At 44.9% G+C, this 27,793-nt stretch overlaps 1 protein-coding gene across 1 annotated transcript; it reads right to left on the reverse strand.

The window, feature by feature from the left end:
* Positions 1-26,810, reverse strand: ATP12A (ATPase H+/K+ transporting non-gastric alpha2 subunit). The gene is made up of 22 exons (XM_021678182.2): positions 26,655-26,810; positions 23,113-23,172; positions 19,972-20,175; positions 19,080-19,193; positions 17,958-18,092; positions 17,709-17,826; positions 17,187-17,455; positions 16,338-16,536; positions 16,071-16,180; positions 14,355-14,489; positions 11,667-11,859; positions 9,106-9,281; positions 8,289-8,425; positions 5,360-5,510; positions 4,661-4,829; positions 4,419-4,573; positions 2,786-2,909; positions 2,458-2,603; positions 1,839-1,972; positions 1,582-1,683; positions 1,054-1,145; positions 1-968 (listed from the first exon to the last, which is right to left on the reverse strand). Exons 1-22 carry the CDS (start codon positions 26,772-26,774, stop codon positions 940-942), a joined length of 3,072 nt encoding a protein of 1,023 aa, XP_021533857.2. The 5' UTR covers positions 26,775-26,810; the 3' UTR covers positions 1-939.
* Between the last annotated feature and the right edge of the window lie 983 nt (positions 26,811-27,793).

Consider the following 27,793-nt stretch of genomic DNA (forward strand, 5'->3'; position numbering starts at 1 on the left):
ATAAAACATCTTTTACTTAAAAATGAGGCCTCCTAGGGGCTGTCAACATGGATGTATGTGTCACATGTGAATAAAGCGAAGTTAAAGCCTGAAACATAACTGGCATAAAATTAGTGCCGGAGAGTGCTTTGCAACCGTTTTACATGAAATAAGTATTATTGTTTTAAACCCCAATGCTTCTCTATTGAGGCTGAATCCTGGTAAATGAAAACCTCTTTGGGATGGGAGAGCATCTGGAGCTGGGATGTGCCAAATGGACATGGAGCTTAGTTTTGGAGTTGGTGGTGGGGTGGAGAGCAATGTGGGAGGGAGGGAGGAGTCCAGCTGGGAGGAGGGAGGGCGCCAAAGGACTGGTGAGGTGGTGAGGGATGGGATGAGCAGGGATGCAGCTGGGTGACTGGGGACCGTTAAGAAGGATGTCTGAGAGTCAAAACTGAGGTTGTCCATGTTGCTGTGATGTAAACCTGCCATCACTTCTACCTCTTGCAAACCTTCAGCTGAATTAACCCTTTTTAAGCAAGGTGACTATGAAATTATAAGCTCTCTGGGAATTCACAGAATCTAGGAAGGTCACTGGACTTTTAATAGGGTATGGAATGGAGGTTTGAGCAATCTTATCTAGCAGGAAGATCTGAGCAGGTGGCCGGATTACCCAAGACTATTTAACGTGAGTGAACTTTATATACATATAAACATGTCATTCTTCCCTTGAAATTCACATATTTTTAAACAAGGAGATGGATATAGAGAAGCAAATCGTATATAAACAGTTGAATATCTGCTTGAAAGTACAAAACCTCAGTGGGTATCTTTCATACTGTTTTCTGCCTTCTCTTTCTGCATTTTGGTAAGTCCCTACTGCAGCAGTCTCCCAGATGCAGCCTGAAGATGAAGAACATCCCCAGTGTGCAACTGGGAGGCTTGGAAAGTCAGGTGGGCTTAATAATACATGTTCTTATCCCACCAGCCTGTGGAGGTAGAAAAAAGTTACTGAGAAATCAGGAGTCTGTTGAAGTAGATAAACAGAGTCTCAAAAATCATATTACTACTTACTTCCAGGGTAGAGTCTAATGAAAAGTTTCCGCACCTCATCATACACCCAAATCAGAATGGCAAATGGCACAGCCACAAACCAATACTGAGGCCTGGAAGCAGAAGGGAGGAAGGTAAGTCTGAATGCATCCAAAGAAAGGGCCAAGCCCCCTGCCAATGGACAGAGAGCTTCTTGGTCATTTTCTCTGCCCTACTGGAAAGAACAACACATCCATTGGGTCATACAACATAAAACTGGAAAGCTTCTTATTTAAACTGGACTGCGACTAGTAGAAGCAATATCTGCCTTTGAAGTGGCCTATTGGCTGAAGGTGGAGATGGGATGGTGAAGTTTAGAAAACCCATTTCCTCTTCTGGGAAAACTAGCAGGTCAAAATCTAAGATAGACTAAGATAGAATTGATTTGGTTTTGTCTCATTTGAAAGCCTGGAGGGGAAATAACCCACTGGAATTCTAAATGTTTACTTAGGCTGTGACAGCTCAGAACACGGCTGGCTCTTTCCTGTCCACTGTTGAAGAGGAACTCACCGGAGCATTGTGAAACTCAGGGCTGTGACACTTCCAAGCCCATAGGAGAGGATTAATGCAATGATAATCTGTGAGGCAATCCCCACCCAGATGACTTTATTTCTGCAAGAAACATAAAAGCAAACAGATTCTGAATTCACATGGCTACAGGACCACACACCCAGTGGAGTCAAGGCCTCATGTATTATAGGCCTAACCCTCATCATTCCTGCATCAAAGGCCCAGGGTTGAACTATGAGATTGGATGTGGGCAGTACCTGAAGAGACCCTGCTGGAAGATGGAGTTCCTCCTGGTTTTCCTGATGATTAGATCTGCTATTTGCTGGACCATGATGCCAACAAAGAAAGCCGTATAGCCCATCCATTCTAAGTATTTCCTCTGGTACCATGTCTGTCAACAGACAAAAAGGAGACCATGAAACCCCAGAGGGAAAACTTCAGGACAATATCAACGTAGTTCTGTAAAGTTTTACTCTCTCCCCACCTCACCAAGATTGACAGAGGATCACCTCCTTGTGTTTGGAAAGAAACTTTTTTTTCTTTACTCGGTTGAGTAGGGAAAGATGCTAACTTAATTGATTTGGCCCCACCATGGGTATTGTGGGACTGGCTACTCTTCCATATCAATTGCAAAGCCAATGTAAGAAAGCGAGCTCAAGGCATCTAATTCGAGAGAGGAGGCTGAGTCCTGGCAAAGGCCAAACCAATGTAACAAAGGGGCCCACAGGCCCTATTAACTGAGAAAACTTTCACCTTCTCTGTCTCATTAAGGCTGTCCAGGGAAATGGAAGTTCTGCATCAGTCTGGGCAAGACAGTGAGAGGAGGGGAGAAGCAGGACTTTGCAGGACTTTGAAGGCAGAGCCTCCTTCCCTTACCCACTGTTGTCCATAGCTGTCTTCCAAGTCATTCACATTGCTATTTTCCCATTCCACCCGGATGTTAATGAGAGCGCTGGGTTTGAAGCCCTCCTGCGCATACACAGTGAAATACACAACGAAAGCTCCCACAGCTTGCATGAGGCCTAAAAGCACAAAAGAAATAAGGGCAGAGGTTCTATAAATGACTTCGGAATTGCGCCTGTGCTCACTTTCCTTTCGGTTCCTCCTCCCATTCCAAGCCTGCCCCACAAGGAAAACCAGTTTCTGACTGGAATGAATTCTCGGGTGGTCCCTGTCTGACAGGTCAGCGATGCCTCCGTCATACCAATGTGCAGGTAAGAGTACATGGCAAGTTGCTCGTTCACCAGTCTGTCCTTCTTCTTGTGGCGAGGCTTCCTATTCATGATGTCACTTTCAGCTTTCTCATAAGCCAAGGCAATGGAGGGGATCTAGAGGGGGAGACAGTCCGTGAGGCCTAGCCCCCCCAAAACTGTGCTGTACCAAGAGAGTGATAATGGCAGTGGCATAGCCGGGGGCCTCAGGGTGGGCGGCGGGCTGGCAGACTGCGGTGGTGGTAGGGTTATGGAACCGGTCTGTCCAGGGTGTAGGCAATGGGGGTTCATGGTTTCTAGAGAATTTAAAACGGTTGGCTTTAAAAATCAGTCTGCTTTTTTATCACCATGTGCTGGCAGTTCTAAACTAGCTATAAAAACTTTTCTCCTCTGGGGCAGATTTTCCCTACCATCCTCTCCTCCTTAGGCATGCCACTGGATCACAGCGGTTCTCTCACAGGTCCTCCCACCTGGAAGGCCTGTTAAAGGTCAGATCGCTGGGCCCCACCTCCCACCTCCAGTCTCTCCCAAGGTCTGAGCTGGGGCCAGAGAATCTGCGTTTCTAACAAGTTCCCAGGTGATGCAAGAAGCACTGCAGTGGAGAAAAAGAAGTGAATTGAAAGAGCCTGGAAAATGATCTGACTGTAAAGCATGAGGACCCCGGTTCCCCTCTAAGGCAAAGATATCTTTAGTCTCTCTGCAATGTGTTGACTGCCTGGGTATTTTACCAAACAAGAGGGTAGGAGGCGCCATTTGCTGCATTCTCATTGTGAATTCAGCTCGCTCCATTGCTTTTTTTTTTTTTTTTAAGATTTTATTTATTTATTTGACAGAGAGAGACACAGCGAGGGAGGGAACACCAGCAGGGGGAGGGGGAGAGGGAGAAGCAGGCTTCCCGCAGAGCAGGGAGCCCGATGTGGGACTTGATCCCAGGACCCTGGGATCATGACCTGAGCCAAAGGCAGTTGCTTAACCGACTGAGCCACCCAGGTGCCCTCGCTCCATTGCCTTTTTCCCCCTTTGCCTGTGTAAGCTGGAGCTATATGGGTAACTGTCATGATAATTTCTTAAATGGACACATACCAGAAGAGGGGAGGGTTTAGTGACATTATTGTAGGTCAATATGAGGCCTGATCGTGTGTTAATACCTGCTACTTCTAACTGAGTGTAGGTGGGGGGCTTCTAGATCACAGATTCTTTTACTTGACAAGGAGCAGTTGTGGGTTATCACATTGGCCACTGCGCCCCGGCGTTACACGGGCTATTTAGTGATAGCTCTATCTTCTCAAGAGGGAAGGGAGGCATGTGAGCTGAAACTGACCAATGGCCTATTTTGGGGGGAGGGTAAAGAGCTCATGTCTTGAAAAGCTCTCATAGGAAGTGAAGTGGTTTTAACTTCCAAACATTTGACAGATCTCTTTAGTCCTTTGCTTTGAAGTGCGGCTGGTGGACCAGCAGAATTGGCATCACTTAAGAGGATGTTAGAAATGTAGACCTTCTGGCCCCATCACATCGAAGTTTAAGGAGCACTGGTTTAGTCCATCTCCTTGCCCTTGCAGGTAATGCCCCTGAAGTTGCCATCACTTGGGGCAGTTATCAGATCCTGTTCCCTTTAGTGCTACTTACTATGTCTGTGCCCAAGTCGATGAACAAGATAGTAATGGTGCCAATGGGCAGGGGAAGCCCAACAGTGATGTAGATCAGAAAGGGGCACAGCTCAGCAATGTTCTTGGTCAGGGTGTAAGCAATAGTCTTCTTTAGGTTGTCGAAGATCAGGCGACCTAGGCAAAGATGTTGCTCTCATAGGACTTGCTTTTGATCCCCCAGGTGACTGCTGTCTTGGTAAGGCCACTTGAGACCTCACTCACCTTCCTCCACCCCTGTGACTATGGATGCAAAGTTGTCATCCAGCAAGATCATGTCAGCTGCATTTTTGGCTGCATCAGAACCTGTTATCCCCATGGCAATCCCAATATCTGCCTTCTTTAGAGCTGGAGAGTCGTTAACGCCATCCCCTGTCACGGCGACAACTGCATTCTATGGGGACACATGAGAAAATGGGAGTCAGCAGATCTAAGGGGTCACAGGTAGGACAAAATCAACATAGTCTCCCTTTCCTCTGGAGGATGTGGGCCAACTGGAGCTGAAATGAACGGTCTGTTTTGGGGAAAAGATAAAGCTGGGAAATCCCAGAAGCAAGAACAGCAAACTCCAAACAAGATGTGTTCCGTAATTAAAACCATTGTGTGTGGCAGGCTAAAGTGGATCTTTTATATCTTGTGTCTTTACATTTTTTCTTCTATATCTTACATTTTCAAATCTTTCTATATGCACACCTACCACAGGACCAAATGTTTCATTGTCAGAAAGCCCTGCTTGCAGGAAGATCTCAAAGGAGGGTGGGGGGTCAGCCCCCTGAGAGGGTAGAAATGTAAAGTGATGAAGACGGGCAAAGAATTGTCTCTGAAGAGGTTTAAAAAGTGTCATAGCCTGATCTGGGATCCAGATCTCAGCCCTGCATTTCCCCATGACAGTGACAGTTTCTCTGGGTGCTGCTGTCCACCCACCTGCATTTGACAGCCCTCCACGATGATCAGCTTCTGCTGGGGGGATGTCCGGGCAAAGACGATCTCTGGGTAGTTGGTTAAAAGCTCATCCAGCTGTTCCGGGCTCATGTCCTTCAGCTCCATGCCCGTCACCACCGCAGCTTTCGCGTCCCTAGAAGGGCCAGAAGGAACTGAGTGAGGCCAAAGGTTGGATCTTAGGCTGAAACACTGCTCTGGGCAGGAAGTGGGCTGACGCCTCTTTGACTTTACTGGGAGCCCAATGTCCTTGACACTAATACTCTAGTGGGATGACAGGGGTTATGAGTTCCGGGGACACTTTGGTCTCCATTTCAAGACAGTAAACTGAGGCGAAACAGTTAAGGCCCATTTTCTGATATCATACAATAGGAATAAGCCTTTTGCTTGTAGGAATGGGTGGGAACACCTGTGGGGCAATGTTTTACTTAAGGAATAAAAAGAGGGTAAAAAAACTTCCTGTTCAAATGTTTTGGGTCCTTGAATTCAGCTTATGCCAACACATATGGGTAACAATTCTGTGTTGTTGCTTATTTCAGATTTAGAGTGTCTACTGTGCAATGAGCCGCGTAGGGAGAACAATTTATTGAGGTCCTCTTTGAGGAAAACTATTGTCTGCTGCTGATGAAAGTAAGGTTCTAGAAACTATTAATGATGCAGATCTGATTGTGTTGTTCCCTGCTAAAACATTTCAGAGGCTTTCCACTGCACTTAAAGCAGACCCCAGAGCCCCTCACTTGGTCTGCAAGGCCAGCTGCAGCTTCACCTCCCCTTTGGCTCTCCCCCTGCAGCCCGTGGGACTCCCAGCCCTGAGTCTCCAACCCCCTCCAGTGCCCTTGGGCCTTCACCCGTCTTTCCCCTTTGCCAGGAACAGGCATCTCTCACCTCACCTTCCCTTGGCTAACACTCCACATTTTAGCTTTCAAATCTTATGTTATACCCCTACTCACAAAACACTGCATGCCTTTTTCTATACATGTTTGTTTTGAGCTTTTTTAGGTTTGTGTTTTCCTGTTGGTGCTAAATACCGGAATCCTAGCACTTGACTCAAACTATAGGTGTTCTTATGTTCTGGTAAAAAAATATATATATAAAAGTAAGATAAAAAGAAAAGGGTTTGTCCTTTCTCCCCACAACTGCAAAAGTACAGTTAGTGTATGATCATAAAGGTACAGTTGATAAAGTGGATAGCTAAAAACATTAACAAATTTATCTATCCCATCTCCTATTCAGTGAGGTGAGTTGCATGGATATGTATAATCCTATTATTTTTGGCATTAAGGAGGGCGTGTGATGTGATGAGCACTGGCTGTTATACACAACTAATGAATCACTGAACATTATATCAAAAACTGATGATGTACTATATGTTGGCCAATTGAATTTAAATAAATAAATAAATAAAACAAATTAAGAAAAGTTCCAAAAAGCTTTTGTCGATGAATGCTGTTTACACAAAGGAATGTTGGAATACTCTTAGACTTCAGATATTGTTATTGTGCCCAGAGACTACAATTCTGTGTGGTAGTCTTAACTGGTAACTGTTGCCCAGGTAATAATTTATTAACTGACAGCTCTGTATTCTTTCTTTTTTTTAAAAGATTTTTATTTATTTATTTATTTGTCAGAGAGAGAGAGAGAGAGAGCACAAGCAGGGGGAGCAGCAGAGGGAGAGGGAGAAGCAGACTCCCCACTGAGCAGGGAGCCCGATGTGGGGCTCCATCCCAGGACCCTGGGATCATGACCTGAGCCGAAGGCAGATGCTTAACGACTGAGCCACCCAGGCGTCCGACAGCTCTGTATTCTAAAAGGTATAAATGCTTGGGTAAACTAGAAGAGGTTCACTGGTCTCTCCCTTCCCCTTTATTATAATATGAAATTATAATAAAGCCAGTGACATTTACTTTTACACTGAGACTTTGGAGTCTTTGATCGTTTAAATTGTCAACAGTCCAGGTGACTCTGGACTCCTCCCACTGCTTGAACCCTTGTCCTCTGTGTGTCCTTCACTGTACTTATCACACCACTGTACTTACCACATCACAAGTAGCTTTTATTTTTCTGTCCCTCTGCCTAGATGGAAAGCTCCCCAAGGGCAGGGATAGTGTCTAGTCTGTTTGCTACTACAGTTCCAGTGTCCAGGACAGTGCCTGGTATATTGTTGGCACTCAACAATTAATTGTTGAGGGGCACTGGTGTGACTCAGTTGGTTAAGCGTCTGCCTTCAGCTCAGGTCATGATCCCAGGGTCCTGGGATCGAGCCCCGCATCGGGCTCCCTGCTCAGTGGGGAGTCTGCTTCTTCCTGTCCCTCTGCTTGTGCTCACTCTCTCTCTCTCTCTCAAATAAATAAATGAATAAATAAAATCTTTAAAACAACAACAACAAGAAAAAAAAACAATTGTTGAAAGAATTAATACATGAGTGAATGAATGGGTGAATGGACTAAAGGACAGACATGATTACAAGAATTAGGAGACAGAAGGAAAAACTTAAGTCTTTCATTAGGAAGCTTTCATTCTATTTGCTACCGTATGTTCACATAGCTACACATTATGAAGCATCTGAATAAATACTCAAAATAAGCACTAAGGGAGTGCACCAAACACAGAGGGTTCTTAATATTCCTGATTATACAACTGGATCAATGGCAAGTAATTTCATATAAATTTTGTTTCAGTTTTTCTCACTCTAGATGTGGCACTGAAGTTTTCAGATCTACTCCATTGGGTTTTTCAATTTCATATAAGGAATACATCACGGGTAATTTTCATGGTACCAATACAGCCTAGCATTACTCTGAGAGAGTGTCTGGCAAAAAGGGGATTTGCTCCAGATAGCACAGCTCTTTAGAACTAACAAGGATAAGGACTTGGATAAGAACTTGAGTTTCGGCTACATTGGTTCTGTGCTTACCGCTTGTTAACTTGCTCCACAGCAATGTGGAGGCGTTTTGCAATGTCTTCCACCGTCTCACTGTTGGCCGAAATGATACCCACACTCTTGGCAATAGCTTTGGCTGTGATTGGATGATCACCTGTAACCATAATAACCTAGAACACAAACAATGAGAAAGGCATGTGGACAATGAGAAACTCGGCTGGCCAGACAGTATCACCTACTCTACCATGACCTGGTAGAATGTGATTAGTGATTATAGTGGTTTGCCCTTATGGGCAGTTCTTGATCTTTAGATCAAAGACAAAACTGTCTCTGAAGAACACACTGATCTCATTGGATCTATCCTTGCTTTTAGCTTCTTACATTTCCTACTCTGACATTGGAGGAGGCCCTTTCCCTTGGATGTTACCCTACTTGTGAAAGGGCTAGGGGATGTGTACTTGAGACAGCCTCATGTTGCTTCAACAGTCTTGATATTAACATGGTAATGGAATGAATATTTGGCTTTGATAATATGAAGGCAAATGGATTTTGGAGGCTGAACCTTAAGATTAAGTAATAAAACCTTTTATTGTCTATCATAATCTAGGGCAAGATAAAGTCAATTCATGGCCTTCTCACTGCAGTCACTATTGTGGTTTGTTCCACATTGACACAGTATTTTGCCTTGACTGGGACAGTTACTAGAATCTTAGTATAGTGAAAGTTGAGATAAAAAGGGAGTGGGGGATTATGATATTTATTTGAGACTTAAATACTGACTATCTCCGATGGCAAACATTCTTAGACAACATAAATGGAGGACTTCTTAAGTCAGGAAAATAACTCCCACCTTGATCCCCGCACTCCGACATTTGGTGACTGCGTCAGGTACAGTGGAGCGAGGGGGATCAATCATAGACAAGAGCCCCACAAAACAGAGGTTAGATGTGGGAAAGTTCATGGTGTCTACATCAAATGTGTAAGTTTCTGGAAACTCGTCTGCTGGCAGGTAGAGATGACAGAAACCTGGAATGCATATGAATTTGGGAGTCAATGAAATTAGGATAAGAAATAACAAAGGAAAAGGAGGAACATTTTCACACACTCCTTTACTATTTTACTAATATTTGAGAGTATACCAGAATCGTTTTATTCTTTCAATTCCGAAATGCACACTGTAATTAGGAAGGACATATTTCATCCAAAAGTAATTTACTGTGTGCCCACTGGATTTTCTGGTATGTTCTAGGGATACAGAAACCAAGAGGGGGTGGCCTTTGCTTCTGAAGATGTCTCAGTTTAGTGTGGGGACAGAGACATAAAGAGGTAAAGCATAAAAAAGCATAGTGAGGGTGCCTGGGTGACTCAGTTGTTAAGCGTCTGCCTTCGGCTCAGGTCATGATCCCAGGATCCTGGGATCAAGCCCCACATCAGGCTCCCTGCTCAGCAGGGAGCCTGCGTCTCCCTCTCCCATGCCCCCTGCTTGTGTTCCCTCTCTCACTGTGTCTCTATCTGTCAAATAAATAAATAAAATCTTTAAAATACAAACAAAAACAACAACAACAACAAAAAACCCACCATAGTGAGTGTTATAGAGAACAGCCACCTGGGGAATTAGGAAAGACTCCCCCAAGGAGGTCACATGTGAGTTGACTCTTGAGAGAGGAGTTAGAAGTTTTCCAGGGAGATGGGGGGGTTAGGGATGGGATGGCCATTTGAGGCAGAGAAAACAGCACATGCTACTGCATAAACTGGGGAAAGAATCTGGGGCACCAGGAGAATGGTATGAAGCTTGGTCTTTAATCAAGGTAAGTGTGAGAGAAAGGCCATTAGGAATGGAGAACCTTTTGTTACTCAGAAGGCATCTGAGTTAAGGTAGAAGGGATTCCTGTGTCTGGTGGGACTCCTAAGATCATGTGACTTTCTCATCAGCTTTTATATCAAATTTATTCTCAGCATGCCCCACTGCCTCACACATTTCAGTAAAGCACAGAGTCTGAGAGGTCAAACACAAGGTTCCTAGAGCGATTCTTGTCAGATGGGTATCAATCCTGCATTGAAAACACTACCTGGTGCTGTGGGCTATTTAAGACATGCTTAAAGCATTATCACCTCATTTAATTATTTCATTTGCTTTACAAGCTCAAATATCCTTTAGAAACACACATTCCACAGATTCCATCTCTATTGGCAAGAACTTTTATGATGTTTAATGAGCGTTATCATCAACTGTGAACTTCTGTTACCTTGAATTCATATTCTGTAGTTCACAGGTGCCATTCTGTCAACCCAGATTCTCAGGACAGAACATACCCTGTGATACCACTTAAGTTACCACTATTAGGTTCCTACCAGTGGCTGTATTTCTATGGTTCCTTCCACCTCTGACAACCCCTGTCTCTATTACTGGCAGTGTTTTCTCCCTAATAGGCAAGTGAGAAACTTCAACATTATTTTTATTTATTTATTTTTTTTAAAGATTTTATTTATTTTTTGACAGAGAGAGAGACAGCGAGAGAGGGAACACAAGCAGAGGGAGTGGGAGAGGGAGAAGCAGGCTTCCCGCTGAGCAAGGAGCCCGATGTGGGGCTCGATCCCAGGACCCTGGGATCATGACCTGAGCCGAAGGCAGACGCTTAACGACTGAGCCACCCAGGTGCCCCACTTCAACATTATTTTAAACTTATTTTTCTCCTCTAACTAGTTGCTAAGTCTTACCAGTTCTGCCTCCATGAAGTCTCTTGCATCTGCCCCCTCCGTCACCTTCCTAGTGCCTTGGATCAAATTCCCACCCTCTTTTACCTGAACAAGGGCAGCCACCTCCTCCTGATACCCATGCCTCTCCTCTCACTGCTCCTGCCAAGAATTAAACTCTAATTCTGATTGGTTCATTCACCCCAAAGCCTTCTGTGACTCTCTCTGATTGTGGAATGAAATCCCAGTCCCTCACCCACATAAGGCACTCTATATTATGCCCTCCAATCTATCTTTCCTGCCCATTCCCTAGGATTATGCCGTCTCATCTATCTGCAACACTCCACAAAGACTGGCTCACTCATAATGTGAGCACACACCCCATCCATTTCTATCTCTGTGCTTTGGCCTATGTTGTTCCCTCTACTTCAAATATTTTACCTCACCTCCCTTCAAGAATTGCTGTGCAAGGTCCAGTTTAAAATGTAACTCCTTCCATAAAATCTTCCCAGATTTTCTTTATCTGGAAGCCACCCCACCCTCCTCAGTACTACCACATAATATTCTCGCATGTTTATCATATTCTTCTTTCTATGATTCATGTGGATGCATAGCTACTCAGCTAAATAATAAGCCTGTCTCCTCTTGTGCCCTGACCTGGCATAGAGCCTCACACCCAACAGGTGACAGGTAAGGGTTCTGCCACCAAGAGCTCACCCAGCACGCGCTCCCCCTGGCCTCCCAACTCCATGTATGCTGTGTGGAAGGCCTCGGCTGTGTTCTTGTCCAGAGGCTGCTCCTGGCCGTTGACCATGATGGTGCTGCACTTCTCTAAGATCCTCTCAGGGGCCCCTTTCATCACCATGAGGAAGCGCTTGTCATTGGGGTCATCCGTTTTGTGTATGGAGAGCTGGAAGGGAAGGAATTGAGTGTGTTACGTATTCCCTGCCATTAAATAATGACACCATCTTTACTCATAAGGGCCTGAACTGGACAGATCTCTTAAGTAGCAACATGACAAGAAGATTAAAGACATCCCTTTCTCTCATTAGGCTACTTATCCTTGGCATGAAATGGAGTGTTCACTACAGGCATGTTCTATCCTTTTTATTTTGTGGTCAAGTAATATGCAGAGATCTAGACTTGGTCCTGCTCAGAGCGGCACCCTGAATTTGAATCGAAAGTAAGTAGATCTCATCTTTCAAACAGAAACTAGTTGCTTTAGGGAGGCCAGATGTGGTTGTTGCCCTGTGAAGTCTTGTGTATTGAACCAGATCTCCTGTGGTGCCCGTAGGGGTCAGGGGACTGTGAGCCACCTCTTCTTGCTTCTTGTCTCTACCTCCCTATCATGGGTAGCAGCCTTTGGGTCCCAAGCTATTCTGAGCTCAGGCAGGCATGAGGGCAGCAGGAGTTCCTATGCCTCTTCAGCTCCAAATTAATCCAGTTTTACTGCCTGGAGGTGAAGGAAAATGGTAGGGGTGGAGGAAGTAGACACTCTCACGTACAGGCTTTCAGGACAGTTAAGTAACACAATTTTAATATTAATATCCTCTCATCTACTGATTCTATTTCCAGATTCATCCTAATAAGGTAATCAGAAAAAATCTAAAAAAAAGTTATATAAAATGGCTTATAAAGGATAATCTTTTAAATTAAATACACTCATCCTTATATAGAACTTTATAAAATACTGTCCTAATTTTCCAGTTTGCCACAAACTATTGGAAATATTTTTATGGGCTGGTCTCAGTTTGGGGAATTGCTATTCTAAAATCAATAAGACATAGACTTTCCACTTTGTTTCCTTTGGTTGAATGATACCCCAGAGACCTTCCAAGGTCACAACATCAAAGACTCTTTTTTGAGTGTTGCTCATGTGTAGATATAAAATGGCACTAACAGCCTCCAAAGAGGCTCTTTGACTTCTTCTGCAGGAACCCACAGAGGTCCTCCTATCTAGTCCCAACTCTGGGTAGCCTATTTTCCCCTTCAACATTTAGTATATGAAGCCTCATGGAATCTGCTTTTTCTCATTTCTCACATGATGAGGAAAGTCTTTACTAGAGTAGATGGGGCCCCAGCAGGATTCTGAGTCTTGTTCCTGATTAGAAGACAATTCGATCTACTCCTTAAGAGCACAGACTCCCTGGGTCTGCTTGAATCCTGGCTCTGGCCCTTACTAGCTGTGTGATAATGCCCTGTACCTCAGTTTCCTCATTCCCTACCTTGTAGAGTTGAGAGAATTGAGTGATTCAATACATGTAGAAATTAGCATATAATAACTATCATTACTGTTGTTATTTTAGGATCATTACTCATTCTATTTTCATGTCTGTTTTGAACAAGAGACCTGATTTACTGGCTTTAATATTTTACTTCATACATTTTTTAGTTGTCTATTTGGCTAACTACAATTCTTCATTGGCTTGTTATCCACAGAGATGTTTGCAACACAGTTATTTCCCAATCCTAAATGCCATCCAAACAAAATGTGTGGGTAAACACCAGAAACTTTTACACAAACATGGTTATCTTATTTATATACTTTCCTGTTATGCAAAGACCAAGTCACAAGGCCCTGCTCTCAGGGCTTTGGAGTCTATGGGAAGTCCCACCTGCAGCAGTAAACTGGGCTACAAACTGTCATTTGTCCCACCCTGCGGAGGATGGAGCTAGTTGACCGTTGGCCAGCCTGGAATGAGGGAAGACAGATAGGCAATGATGGCCATTTTCTTCCTGAGCAATGGGTAGAAAGGAGGTCCCTGTCAACTGCATATGGGGCTGGTAAGGGCAAGCTTTACTCACAAGGCCCAAGCTAAACTGTTCTGTGTGGTGGTAGAAAAACCATGGCCTTGGGAGTTGAAAATATATGTGAAAATTTGTTGTGCCACTTAGGTGCTTGGGAACTCTGGTCACATCAACATTTCCTAAGGACCTGGTTCCTCACCTAGAAATTGAGATTAATTTCCTACCTCAGGTTTATCGTGAGGATTAAGTGAGAGAACCAGATACAGATTAAGGGAGCAGTAAATGTTAGTTCTCCCCAATCCCCCACTTTTCATTTATCCTTTAGGATATGGCTTTTGCCCCTCACCTGTGCAAATTACCTGGTGGGGGTGGAGGTGGCGTGTGTGTGTGTGGGGGTATAATATAGATCAATCATTCATAGGGACAGCCAGGCCCTGACAAGATCTTCACTTTTCTTTTTTCTCTACCTATTTCTGGCAAAGGAAAGAGGCCAGCAAGGAAAACCTGTTCTGGGCTTACCAGATGCCCAGGCCCTCCATCCCTGAAGGCAATTTTTGAAGTCAAATATCATTCAAAATACATACTAACCAAAGGACACTTACAGGTAGAAATGCCATTCTTATGATAACAAAGATTCAGTTGTGAGGAAAAACTCACCTGAAATTTGTTGGTTGAGTTAAAAGGAATTTCAGCTACTTTGTGGTTTCTTTTTCTAATTTCCATCACATCACCCAAAATGACCTCTGAGAACTTCAAAAGAGCAGTTTCTGAGGCATCTCCAGCCACAACTCTCTGAGAATCAAGAGAAAACAAATATTTGTAGCACATAATCTGATTCTTTTGTGATTATTTTCAATGAGCCAGCAGACGGCCTGACTAAGCTCAGTATCTAACAAACGATTACACCACAATGAGCCACTGACTGAACCATGGTGGAGGTGTTAAACTGAATGGTGCTGCTTACTGGCATTAAGGAAATTCAAAACAGTTTGAGCTCTGTGAGACCTGGAGGGTTCCATGAAAAAACCAGCTATGAACTAGTCTTGAAAGACGGGTGGATAACTGGCAGACAAAGGAACAAAAGAAAGCCTTCTGGAAATCAGAATGCCATGAATGAAGGCATGAAGTGGAAGAGTTCCATTGTAAGTGCTGAGTGTACAGGTGGATATGGGGGATGCAGAGAGATTCAGAGGGCCCTGAAAGGCAGGCAAGGTCCAAAACTCGAGCAGCAGAAAACAGATGCATGGAAAGTTTTTGAGCCAAGTTAGGTGAAGCAGTTCATCTAAAGAAGTATTTAAGGAAAATTACTGGTATGCAAGAAAGACTTGGGGGAGGGATAAACTGGAGTCATGGAGGCCAATCAAGAGGTTGGTATAATTAATTAGATGTAAGGTACTGGCGATAAAAGAAAAGTAAAATTATATATTTATTTGAAGCAAGAATAATAGGACTTGGTGATTCACTAGCTATTAGGAAAGAAGAAAGTTAAAGATGACTTCCAAAAATTTTGGACTGGATGATAAATTAAAATGGTTATGTCATAGAAAAATAGAAAAGGGACAAGATAGTGATTTAGAGCCAGGTTGGGTACAGGTGGAAGGTGGCAAGTGTAATTTGTTCAGAGTCTAACATGGCAAAACTTTCAAGTGGGAACACACAGCTAATTGGAGATCCATGGAGTTTGGGTGAAAAATCAGAACTGGAGATAAGGATTTGAAAGATATGGACACAGAAGTGATGGGCCAAGAAGAGAATTGATGAGTTGTCTGACAAAGAAAAGCAACCAAACAAAAAGTACAAGAAAGAAAGAGTCAATGAAGGAAACAGATGGCAAATAGAAAAGCCAGGAGAAGACAGATTGAGTGACTCACTCAGAAGGAGAGGACGGGGGAGAAGAGAGAGGAAGGGGAAGAGGAAGGGGGAGAAAGAAAAGTTTGTTTTTGTATATGCTAACATTTCAGGGCCCCTTAGCACCGCTTCTGCTGCCAAGAGGAATACGTTCTAAGGTCAAGGCTTCTATTTCCTTCCAATTATATTTTAAACATCAGTGAATGGCACTTATGTAATAAAGGAACTTTGATTATATCTACTTGCTTGTAAAGGAAAGTAACTTAAAGGTACATTCATTTTCAGGAATGAGACAGAATTTTCAATAGACCTAAACCACTATTCTGAGGACTTTTAGACATCTCGGTGATTTCTCGAAGCAAGTTAGGGTGAAGAAAATTTTCTGCAGGTCTTGTGAGTCAGACTTCCTCTTACTAGTACAAACTTCACTCAGTGGGAGAGATTTAAATCAAGTACCAAATCAGAACAGAGGAAGTGACTTCAAACTGGCTATGATTTAAGACCGAATATATACTGAAGCTTTACCTTCATGATGGGGACGCTTTCTTGTCCTGGTCTGAACTCAGCTCTGTTACACAATGTTATTATCTTTGATAAGGAGGCCCAGGTTCCAGAGCTTTGATCAAAGACTTGGTCTGGAAAACAGAACAGTGATGCTGTGGGTCCTGGACCTAATATCCATACTATTCAACCAATTCTCTGAGACTGCACACCAATGCTGCCATGTTCTGCGTGGCCCCCTCTGCTAGAGTCCATAGCTTCGGGCCACACTGAATGTTCCAGAAGACTTACTTGAATTGTCTTCACTGGTGTCAGCTATGAAGATCTGATTGTCGAACCACAGATGGGCCACAGTCATCCTGTTCTGGGTCAGAGTCCCAGTCTTGTCTGAGCAAATGATAGAGGTGGAGCCGAGGGTCTCCACTGCTTCCAGGTTCTTCACCAAGCAGTTCTTCTTGGCCATCCGTTTAGCTGTCAGCGACAGAGTCACCTAGACAGGAGAGAGAGAGAGAGAGGAAGAAGCTTTGAGAAAAATCATCATTTTGAACTCAGGCTCCATAATGTAGAAGCAGGTGGAGCCGAACTGATTTCAGGACAGAGGTATTGTTACAGATGCGGCAAAGCTGACCCAGTGGCTGAAAAACCACATAAAGCCCTATATATATGCCATAATCCTTTTATTAAATGTAGGAGGTAAACAATGTGCCTAAGTTCCTCAGTTGTAGAAACTGCCAAGGATTCTTTTTTCTTTTTAAGAAATGTGAAAATGTAGAGAAGGTGTCAGGCTTCCTGAAAATCTGTAAGTGGTGGTTTGTGTCTGTCTTATCTAGATCTTACTTTTTTTTTTATCTTACCAAGCTTTTAAGGAGAAAGATAATATGCAATTTGCAGATAGAGCTCCTAAAAATGAAAATATAAAGTTTTCTAGGACAGTGTTAAAAATGTTAACAATATCACAATTCTGTTTGTCTCTCTAAGAAACAGTCTCCTCAGAATGTCCCATGGTGTCCCCTGACAGGGAGGGAGTGTTGTTCTGAAGATGAAGGAGACTTGCAGTTTATGGTGGGCGCACACCCAGCACAGCAGAATGCCATGTGTTAACAGGGTCAGGGGACAGGCCACCTAGCAGCATGGACTCACAGTGACAGTGGCCAGGAGACCCTCAGGCACATTGGCCACAATGATGCCAATGAGGAAGATGATGGAGTCCAGGACCTGATACTTCAGGGATACTGCGGTGATGAAGAAAAGGATGCCGATGGAGACGGCCACTCCTGCCACAATATGAACAAAGTGCTGGATCTCAATGGCAATGGGTGTCTTCTCATTTCCGACTCCTGAAGCCAGTGAGGCGATCTGACCAATGATGGTGCGGTCGCCCGTGTTGATGACCATGCCAGTCGCTGTGCCTACAGGTGAAGTAGACATTTTATTCCGGGGATCCTCAGCTACGAGGGGACCATAGCCTGCTTATAGTCTTCTCTTTGCTGGTTTACATGATCAATTAGCACACAACATTACAACATCTCTGGGCTCTTCAGTTCCATGTTTTGTCCTTGAAAAGCTTTGTAGCAAGAGATGGTAAAGAGACAAGAGCATAAAGCCTGCAGGGGAGAGGTGATATGGGTGGTGCATGGAGTCATGGGAACCAGGCAGACTTACCTTCCAGACAAGTTGTAGAATAGAAGCCAATGTTCTTTGTTTCCAGGGGACTATCGTGGGTAAACTCAGAGGAGCGGGGCTGGGGTTCAGATTCTCCAGTGAGAGATGAGTTATCTACCTAGAAGAAATTTTGGAAAAAGTTCAAGACTGGGCATCTTGTTCCCTGTCCCAGTCACATTGAGATCTAGAAAGACAACAGAATGGCAGCTAGTTATCGGCGTGATCTTTGGGGTGCCCTGTGGCGCTTACCTTACAGCCCTGAACAGACAACAACCTGATGTCTGCAGGGATCTGATCTCCTCCTCTAATCTCCACTATGTCTCCCACCACCAGTTGCTCTGCAGGGATTGTCTTCTTCTCTGAATCTCGAATGACAAGAGCTTGCTGCAAAAGAAAACAGTGACAGATGCCTCAGATCCTGGAGTGATGCCAACTCTCCTCCATCCTCATCTCCCCACATCTCCGGAATGGAGGCACTGGAAGGCACAGCTGTCAGAATGGCAAAAATGCAACAAAAGACTTTTACTTGGGGCCTGAAGACACTAAGAACTATCTTTTCTTGAGGAGGAACTCTTAGAGATATTCTTGGAACCAGAAAACGCTGCTGTGGGCAGATATAGCAAATTGACAGCCCCAAGCATGACAGAGAGAGGGACAATTAAGGATGAATGATCTTGGCTGGGATGTCCAGGAAGAACCCCGATGGCTGAGCCAAAGGGTTTAATACTCTTGCTCGGGTCAGGAAGACTTTAACAGAGTAGAAGGCAGATCTCCCACTTCTTAGCATGGACGATTCCATCCAGAACCTTCTCCAGCTGGCAGCTCTGTGGCCAGGGGCAGTGTGGTGTTCCCACTGTGCTGATAGTGGTGTGTGGTCTCCCTAGAGGACTCCTAACGTGGGGTCCTGTGGGAAGACAGGAGCAGTGGGCGTCCCTCACTGACAGCAGTTTGGGGCAACATGCAGAGAGACTCCAAAACGGGTGCAAAAATGGTCACAGATAAAGAATTGTAGGTTGACCTCCTTGGCTACCAGGGAATACTCCCGAACTTCTACAACTCACTTTTGGAAGCACCTGAATTACTTTTGTTTGAACAGTTCACCAAAGCTCAAGAGCAGTAATAGAAGATGTTGTGCGATGACTGATGTTTCTGTCCTGTTTTGCTCTTGACTAAGCATTTTCCTGTATCTTACTTCCCTGATTATCTCAAAACTCTGTGAGGAAAGGGGGCTTCAGAAAGATTGCCTAAGACTTCTCAGACAGCAATGGGTGGAGCACTGACCCTCTGCCTCAGAGGCCCCATTCTTCTCCTTATCTGATGCTTCCTCATCTGAAGTCATGTGGAGACCAGAGAGGGATGGCTGCCACTCACCTGCGGGATCATCTTATTGAAGGTGGCCATGATGTTGGTGCTTTTTGCCTCTTGGTAGTAAGCGAAGATCCCTGTTAAAATAATGACCAAGGCAAGCACGCAGCCCAAGTATACCTGGGTAAGGAGAAGAAGCATCAATCAGAAGAACAGGCATCAGGAATGAGCCAGGTCCTAGGGCTGGAGCTCTCCATGGGAAGGTGAGAGACATGGCAGTGGTATTCTGGTGTCATTTACAGGTCACAAAATTTACCCATTTAAAGTGTATAATTCAATGATTTTTGATGAATTTACACAATTTTGCAACAATCATCACAAGTTAGTTTTAGGACATTTCCATCATCCCAATAAGACCGCTACTGCCTAGTGGCTGTCATTTCCCACTCCTGCCCCCAGCCCTAACCACCTCTGATCTGCTTTCTGTCTCTAGGGTGTGACTGTTCTGGACATTTCTTATCAATGGAATCATAGAGTATGTGGCCTTTTGCATCTGGCTTCTTTCTGTTAGCACCATGCTGGCCAGGTCAGTTTTTTGGTTTTGGTACTGTTAGCAGCAGGCAGAGATGCTCCCCATGTTAAAGGGACACAATTAGCTTTGAGGAGAGAGAAACCCAAAATATTTCACATGGATCTAGATCTTTTTTGTCCCCTTAGGAACTTACAGTGCGTCTCTCTCTCCCTTTAAAATTCATGCTCATACTGCCTCTGAGACATCAGAAAGTCAGCTATGATTTGTATTTTACAGCTGGCGAAATTACTGATTTTCCCAAACCTGCACAGTGATTGATCAGTGTAGACTCCTGATTGCAGCCCACTGCTCTGCCCACTAATGGCCTTACTTTATGGTTGTTTTCCCATTACTAGTTTAGTAAACCCTGGAAGGAGTCCCCCTTACATTGTCTAGGGATGAGGATGTATTCATGGAGTACTGGATCCCATATGCAATCCAGCACAGGATGGCTCCTATCCACAGAAGGATGGAGAACCCCCCCACCATCTGCTTGAAGAACTTGATGATCTCCGGTGTTTCCTTGGGAGGAGTGAGGGCATTGGGCCCATTCCGAGCCAGGAGCTCAGCAGCTTGGGCACTGGAGAGACCCTGAGAAAGCCAGACAAAAACAAACAGGAATTAGACATTTCTCTTCCCTCAGATTGGATGTCATTTTTCTGCAGGTTGTGGGTAGGAGTTACCATGCCCAAGAAGGGCCTGGGAAAAGTGGATGATGCCTCACCTCCCCCAGCTCGCACTTTTTAAAAAAGAATATTTAATATTAATGCTTAATATCAGCCAGGCAATGTACTCTGTATATTTGCTTATTTACTCTTCAAAATAACCTTCTGAAGAAGGTGCAATTATTATCCTCATCTTACAGATATGAAATTTGAGGCACATGGAGGTTAAATCATCCAGCTAGTAAATGGGACCAGGCAACCTGGCTCCAGAGCCACTATATTAGACTCTACTAAGGCATTTTAGTTTCTTGGAGATTTATCTAGAGATAGGAGTAACTTGGCTAAGGAGGATTCGAAATACAAAAGCTAATCGCCAAGGTTAAGGGCAATGTGGTAACTATCCAGAAAATATTCTCTGTTCTGGAACTTCTACATATTGCACCGGCTAATTTTTCATCCTTAAGTCTGGTGTCTTTCTGCTTTTCTCTATATCCACTCCAAGTTCTAAGTTCTTGTTCATCTTAAGAGTTATAAATTCTACCCAACTCTGAAGCCCACGTGTGGTCACTTCTTGCCAGAAGCCCTCCCTGGTAAGCATGCCCTCCACGGGGTACAAAGGCCCCTCCACCCCCCTTGAAATCCTGTATTGTGACTCATAAGGTTTTTTTCCCCACAAACTATCCTATATGGAGAAAGTCTTGTCATTACTTTTTCTTCCTAATCATGTTGTAAGCTACTTAAAGGACAGCTTAAAGACTATATCCTTGGGGCGCCTGGGTGGCTCAGTTGGTTAAGCTTCCTATTCTTGATTTCAGCTCAGGTCATGATCTCAGGCCTTACTTTATGGTTGTTTGAGATCGTGAGATCAACCCCCATGTTGGGCTCCACGTTCAACGCGGAGTCAGCTTGAGATCCTTTCCCTCTGCCCCACCCCCCACTCATGTGTGCTCTCTAAAGTAAGTAAAATAAATCTTTAATTAAAAAAAAAAAAGACTCTGGGACGCCTGGGTGGCTCAGTTGGTTAAGTGGCTGCTTTTGGCTCAGGTCATGATCCCAGGGTCCTGGGGTCGAGTCCCGCATCTGCTCCTTGCTCAGCAGGGAGTCTGCTTCTCCCTCTGCCTGCCACTCCCTTTGCTCGTGCTCTCTCTCCCTCTCTCTGACAAATGAATAAATAAAATATTTTTTTTTAAAAAAGAGTCTATCCTTGTTGATTTTCGTGTCCTTTATAGGGTGTCCTGCTTGTTCTGTAATACAGGCTCAAATATTTGCTGAATAACTGGATTTGAAGTCACTAACTTGTAGTCAAAATAAAATTCATCACCATCTCCTTCCTGCTGTTTTCTCTAATCTCTCAGCCCCATGTCCCGCCATGGCCCTGTTGACCACCTGACCAAATCTTCTCCTCTTGCTTCTCTACCTTGGTAACTGGGATCAGGAATTTGTTCAAATACCCCAGTGAAACAAAGTCCTACCAGTTATTTCTCTGAAACATCTCTGGAATCTTGTCCCCTTTCCTTCCCATCTTACTGCTGCTGCCTTGTTTCAGTTCCTCATTTTATATTCCTGGGTTATTGTCTCATTCTTCTAGACCCTTCCATCTCCCACTTAAAAAAAAAAATCTATCCACCTACCTACTACCTGTATCTGTATATATCTTCTACCAGAAATACCTTTTGAAAGCCAATCTTATTTAAATCACTTCCCTGTTTAGAAATTGTGTATAACTAATATAGTCCTTATTCCTTAGTTTAATATGGAAGTGCTTGATGGTTTCACCCAAATTACCTCTCCTTGGTCTCATTTTCTATCCCCTCCTTCCCCTTTCCACACACATTAGCTCCCAGAAACCCCAGACTGTCCTCTCTGGTCTCCTGGGTACTCTGCTAACTTAAACCCAAATCCTCCTCTTATGTCCTGATTCAAACACTGCATGATCCAGGGAGCCCATTCTGGCTCCTCTGGTCAGAATCTGTCACTCACTCAGCACACCATTTAGACCTCTCTTTGCCATCTAAGTCAAACAGACTGGATGTTATGATACTCTCTTACATCCCTGCCTCCCCTGCTGAAATGCTTACTCCTTAAGACCAGGGATCACCTGCCTCTCTTTGGCCCTCTCACTGCCAGTCTTGTGTGTTGCACACAGTAAGTCTTTTTGTTGACTTGAACAGATGTATCCAAATCTCCTGATGTCAAGACACCAAAACTTTTGAAATTTAATTTGAGTTTGAATTCACACAAGAAAGCAGTCCTTCTGTGGTGGGGGAATTTGCCAGACACCTGAGAGCACACCAGTATGTCCTGGAGTCATCGCTCTTTTTCATAGGAAGAGATGGACAAGCAGGGTTATAAGACTGTCACTCTGGATGGTTGCTTTTTTTTTTTTTTTTTAATTTTAATTTTTTTTTATTCTTATGTTAATCCCCATACATTACATCATTAGTTTTAGATGTAGTGGATGGTTGCTTTTTAACATTGGTTTTCCCCATTCTTTGATAAGACCATTATACTTCCTGGACATTGGGATCTAAAGCAACCTCTGACCATGACCATAAGGAAGTGTCTGAGCCTTTCTGGGGATACCACAGCTTTCCTGCAGTTACAATCAAAAGAATGTTTATAGCCAGGCGTCCAGCTCAGCAGAGGGGCTTGACTCTGGGCTTTAGTTCAGACACGCCAGCTCTTGAGGTCAACCAGCCCTCTCTCACGTGCTGGGCGTGTGGGTGACTGGCATTCTCAAAGTTGCTGCTTCATCCTAAAGATGCCATTGAATTTTCCATACACCCCAAGCACACGGGTTTGTACAGTCCTTTGCATAGTCCCAGGGCTTCTCTTCCCAATCCCCAATCCCTTGATGACTTACTGTAATGATGTTTGTACCATATTTCTTTTCCAGTTCCTTAATGCTGAGTTTGTGGTCATCCTGAAGTCCATGAAAGGAAGAAGAGAGTGCATTAATAATTCCAAAATACTCAAACCCTAAGCTTTGCCCAGCCCAGGAAAACTGAGAGAAGCACTGATGATAGGAGGGGGCCAGAGAGTGAGGGAGAGAACGAGAAAAGCCTCTGTGCCAGGTGGTTATTGCATTGAGGGAAGAGAGAGTCTTGCTACAGGAGAAACTCTTCTGATTCACCGGCCAGGGGATTTTCTGGCCATCCCTTGAGTTCAGTCTTAATTTGTCATTTACTACATATTAGCTGTCTTTAGTTTTTACGAACAAAGCAATGCATTTCATCTCAATCTGATCTCCAGCACATGCAATTTCTAGCATACCTGCCCGCTGTCCGGGTGCTAGTGATCTGGATGCTTAGTTCAGACCTCAGTTCTGGGATTAGTTGATGGTGATGAGCAATACCAAACCAGACCAGACCCATCTGACAACTCCTTACCCATGGAGCCCTCCATTGGGCAGGTAGTGTCTGGTAGAGAGAAGCAAGCCTTTCCTTAATCAAGTACTTGAGACTCAGGGAGTTCACTTGTTAAGGAAGCCCTGCAGGTTTAAAACTGCCAAATAAATACCAGTATGGCCCACACTTGCTAATTTTGTTATAGAATCATTAGACTAAAGCAGAGTTTCTCAACCTTGGCATTATTGACATTTGGGCCAATAACTCCTTGTTGGGGGGGGAGGCAGCTTCCACCCACTATAGGCAACCTACTAGCACCCTCCCTGGAGTAGTGATAAGCAGAAATGTCTCCAGACCTCACTAAATGTCCCATGGGGGCCAAATTCCTCCTATCTTGTCCCTTGAGAGCCATTGGGCTACAGGATTAGAAGCCTCTTCCTGTCTCTGAAAACCCAGGGGTAAGTAAGCCTTCTTTACCCCACCTAGGAAACCTAGCACTCAGGATTCTTCAAGCTCTGATCATCTGAAACAAAGATTTATACTGTGAATCTTTGGGTACTAGAACCAACTCTTTTCTTAAGTATATGCAAAAAAGGTTACCTGTTGTGTTAAGAGATTAGATTTTCCAATTAAAAAATTATTTTGTCTTCTCCTCAGCCAGATTCTGCTTTATTCATTTAGTCATTGTACCAATATTGATTGAAAGATATTGCTGGGGATTCAAAGGATTAAGACACAGTTTTGTGCACAGTGTGCTAAATTCTGGGCAGATACAAGTAACAGGTGATTAGAGCCATTGTTTGCATGGCTGGACCTCAGACTTTAAGGGGCCTGTACCTGAGGCAGAAGGAGGCAGACTATCTTTCCTTCTTCAGCCCTGGCTTTGGGGATGAGAGCCTGGGGCAGGAGGCATGGTGGGTGCCTGTGGCGCACTCTGCTGGCCAGCAGTAGAATAGCTCGGGGCAGCATCCTGTGGCTCAGGCTTCCGACATTATCAGCCTGTTCATTCAGCAGCCAGGGATCCTTTCATTCTTGTCAAGGTTCTAATGTGCCAGAGGGCATCCCAGTACGCGTTCACAAATCAAATTATAGGATTCTTGTGAGAATGTTGGGAAAGAAGAAGGAAAGATGGTCCTCTCTCCGCCGGGAAGCAGGGGAACACTAGCTAACACTATGAAAATTATCTTTCTATATTATATATCTTCACAAAATGCTCAAAGAAGGGAGATTCTCTTCATAATAAACAGGCTTATGATAGAATGGATATATATTCATGTTATAAGTAGCAATTTCAAGGAAGACTAGATATGTCTTCAATCCTAAATGCTAGAGATTCGTAGGAAATAAGAACGACTATTATCTGGTTCTGTGCTAAGTCTTTCTCCAGTTTTATTTCATTTAACCTTTTTAACAACTCCAACAGGTAGGCACGGTCTTTAATTCTTATTTTTTGAAATAGGACCTGAATGTCAATGAAACTGGGATCTGAATTCAGGTCAGTCCTATTTCAGGGCTGTGTTCTTAAATATCTGTCAGAACATACACAGGCAAATGCCTAGTGGTGTGCTGCTAAATGTTTAACAAGCTCTCCAGGAAAAATAAATAAAAAACTCTGATTTGTAGCATTTACCGATTTTTCACCATAACCAAGTTCCAAGATGCTAACTCAGTGTCAATCAACTTGCCAAATTCCTGAATATTTAACATTGGGCTCTCTAGCCCACGTGAACTCACACCACTGCTGTCTGCTCCAACAGTAACAGTTTGAAAGTCTGCAGTGAACTGCAGGGACGATCTATAAAACTTCAAGCTTGGTGTAGAAGTTCCCCCCTTGACATTCCTGAAACATAACCTGTCACGTTTCAGTTCTGAGGCAGATTTTGCCCATGGTGGCCAGCTTTAATAACTCTAAAGTTCTTCCTTAACAGGAATAATATTGTGCTTCCATAAATTACAAAATTACTAATTATAAATTATAATTTAATTATAAATTGCATAAATTACAAAATATTTTTACTCTTTTCTCACTTTTCCCCCTCATCCATGCAAATTGTTTATTTCCCACTTTACATAAAGAAAATGGAGCTTCACTGAAGCTAGGTAGTTTGCTCCCAGTTACCAATCACTGAAGTGGAACTTAATTGAGCCTAAGGTCCTCTGAATCCAAGCCCAATATTCTTTTTTTTTTTTTTTTTTAAGATTTTATTTATTTGCGAAAGCGAGAATGAGAGACAGAGAGCATGAGAGGGAGGAGGGTCAGAGGGAGAAGCAGACTCCCCGCTGAGCCAGGAGCCCGACGTGGGACTCGATCCCGGGACTCCAGGATCATGACCTGAGCCGAAGGCAGTGGCTTAACCGACTGAGCCACCCAGGCGCCCCCAAGCCCAATATTCTTTTTTTTTTTTTTTTAAAGATTTTATTTATTTATTTGAGAGAGAGAATGAGACAGAGAGAGAGAGCACGAGATGGGGGAGGGTCAGAGGGAGAAGCAGACTCCCTGCCGAGCAGGGAGCCCGATGCGGGACTCGATCCTGGGACTCCAGGATCATGACCTGAGCCGAAGGCAGTCGCTTAACCAACTGAGCCACCCAGGCGCCCCCAAGCCCAATATTCTTAACAGTGAAATTATTCTTTCTCATGGGGCATACATAGCCAGAAACCTAGCAAGGTTTAGTGGTTTTGTTTTCCTCCTGCATGGTTCCAGCTCCAGTAGTTTTCCCTTATCAGCTAAAAACTGGCAGTTGGTTAGGGATATCTCAGTGAAACAGCTAGGAAGGAGAGAGGTCTGGGCTGTGCCTGTGGGGACTGGAATCTGAGGCGCTTCCCTCAGAGTTCTACCTGGGAGTGCCTACAACCAGAATGCAGGAATCCTGCAGAAGGCCTCTGACCCCTGGGCAGATATTATCACACCATTCATTTTAAACTAGGAAACAAATCTCATGGGGATTTTCAAATCCTTAAGACTGATCTTTCTTTTGTTAAGAGGTAGGTTATAGGGGCAAGTTCTCAGGAGGGAAGGGCAGTGGACCCATTTGGCTTAAGGACCAAATCAACTGACCAGATCCAGTTCTTTCTTAAGCTCCTCCTTACGGTGATTCTTTTTGGGTTCGAAGCAGTTCTTCAGGCCTCTGTACTTCTCCTTGCCGTTCCCCTTGTCTGTTTGTTCGATGTGTTTCATTCCACTGAGCTCCACAGAGTAAATTTCTAGTGTTTTCTGAAAGGAAAGCAGAGGTACAATATTGGTCCAAGATGGGTTTTCTGAAGAGGTGTCGAGCGCTTCTCTCTGTGGGTCAGGGACCTACAGGGAAGGGAGCCCCCCCCTTCATTCTCTCCTCTAGAGAGAGTAAGTCGCACGATGTGGAGAGGCTCTCTCTTCCCCACCTTCAAACAGCAACTCCCAGGCCCTTTCTCTCCTTTCTTCCCCTCCAGTGTAGAGGGAAGGCTGGGTAGCACAGCCCTGCCGGCATCTCCTCAGGATGACCCCACCCTGGGGTTGGGGAAGGTGGGGGAAGTTACCTCCTCCAACTCGAGACAAGACCCCTCCAAGCCCCAGGGTCTCCCTAGTATCTTGCTCCCCCCAGGACACACGGCGTGTGTCCCGCTTCTTGGGTGGAACGTGCCCACTGAATCCCAGTCCCGGGCAGGGCGGCCGTGTAACCCCCAGCCCGGCGCCACGCGCCACATCGGAGCCGGCCTAGGACCCCTGGGGCCCCTTCCCACAGCGTCTGGATTTGGGTCTTCACCCCAGCCAGCTCCGGGAAGGGAGAGGAGCCGTGCAGAGGTCAGGAGCGCAGAATCAAGACGGCCAGTCGTTCCTCTTTCCCCTCGTCTTCCACCCGCTCTGCACGGGTCCGGGTCGGCGCGGGGGGCCCGCACGCACCTTGGTCATGGCGCGGGTGGTGGTGCCGCCGGCAGGCGGGCTCGGGGTCCGGTCTCTGGGTGGCAGCGCGCGCGGGGCGGGGGTCCGATCGGGCGGCGGCGGCGGCGGCGGCGCGAGCCCTAGGCGCACCTCCCGCGGCCGAGCTCCAGCCGCTGGCCCGCGGAGGCGGTGCCCGCCTTAAATGCCGCCTGCCCCGCCCACGCACCTACCCGCGAGCAGGTTGCCGGGCCTCACGACGCCCCGGGAGGCGGGAATCCCGCAGACGCGGACCCGGGCGCGGAAGCCCGCGGCGGGGCCTCCATCCAGGGAGCGGGGCG

The sequence above is a fragment of the Neomonachus schauinslandi genome, chromosome 3 (assembly GCF_002201575.2).
Source record: "Neomonachus schauinslandi chromosome 3, ASM220157v2, whole genome shotgun sequence".
NCBI classification, from domain to species: Eukaryota; Metazoa; Chordata; class Mammalia; order Carnivora; family Phocidae; genus Neomonachus; species Neomonachus schauinslandi.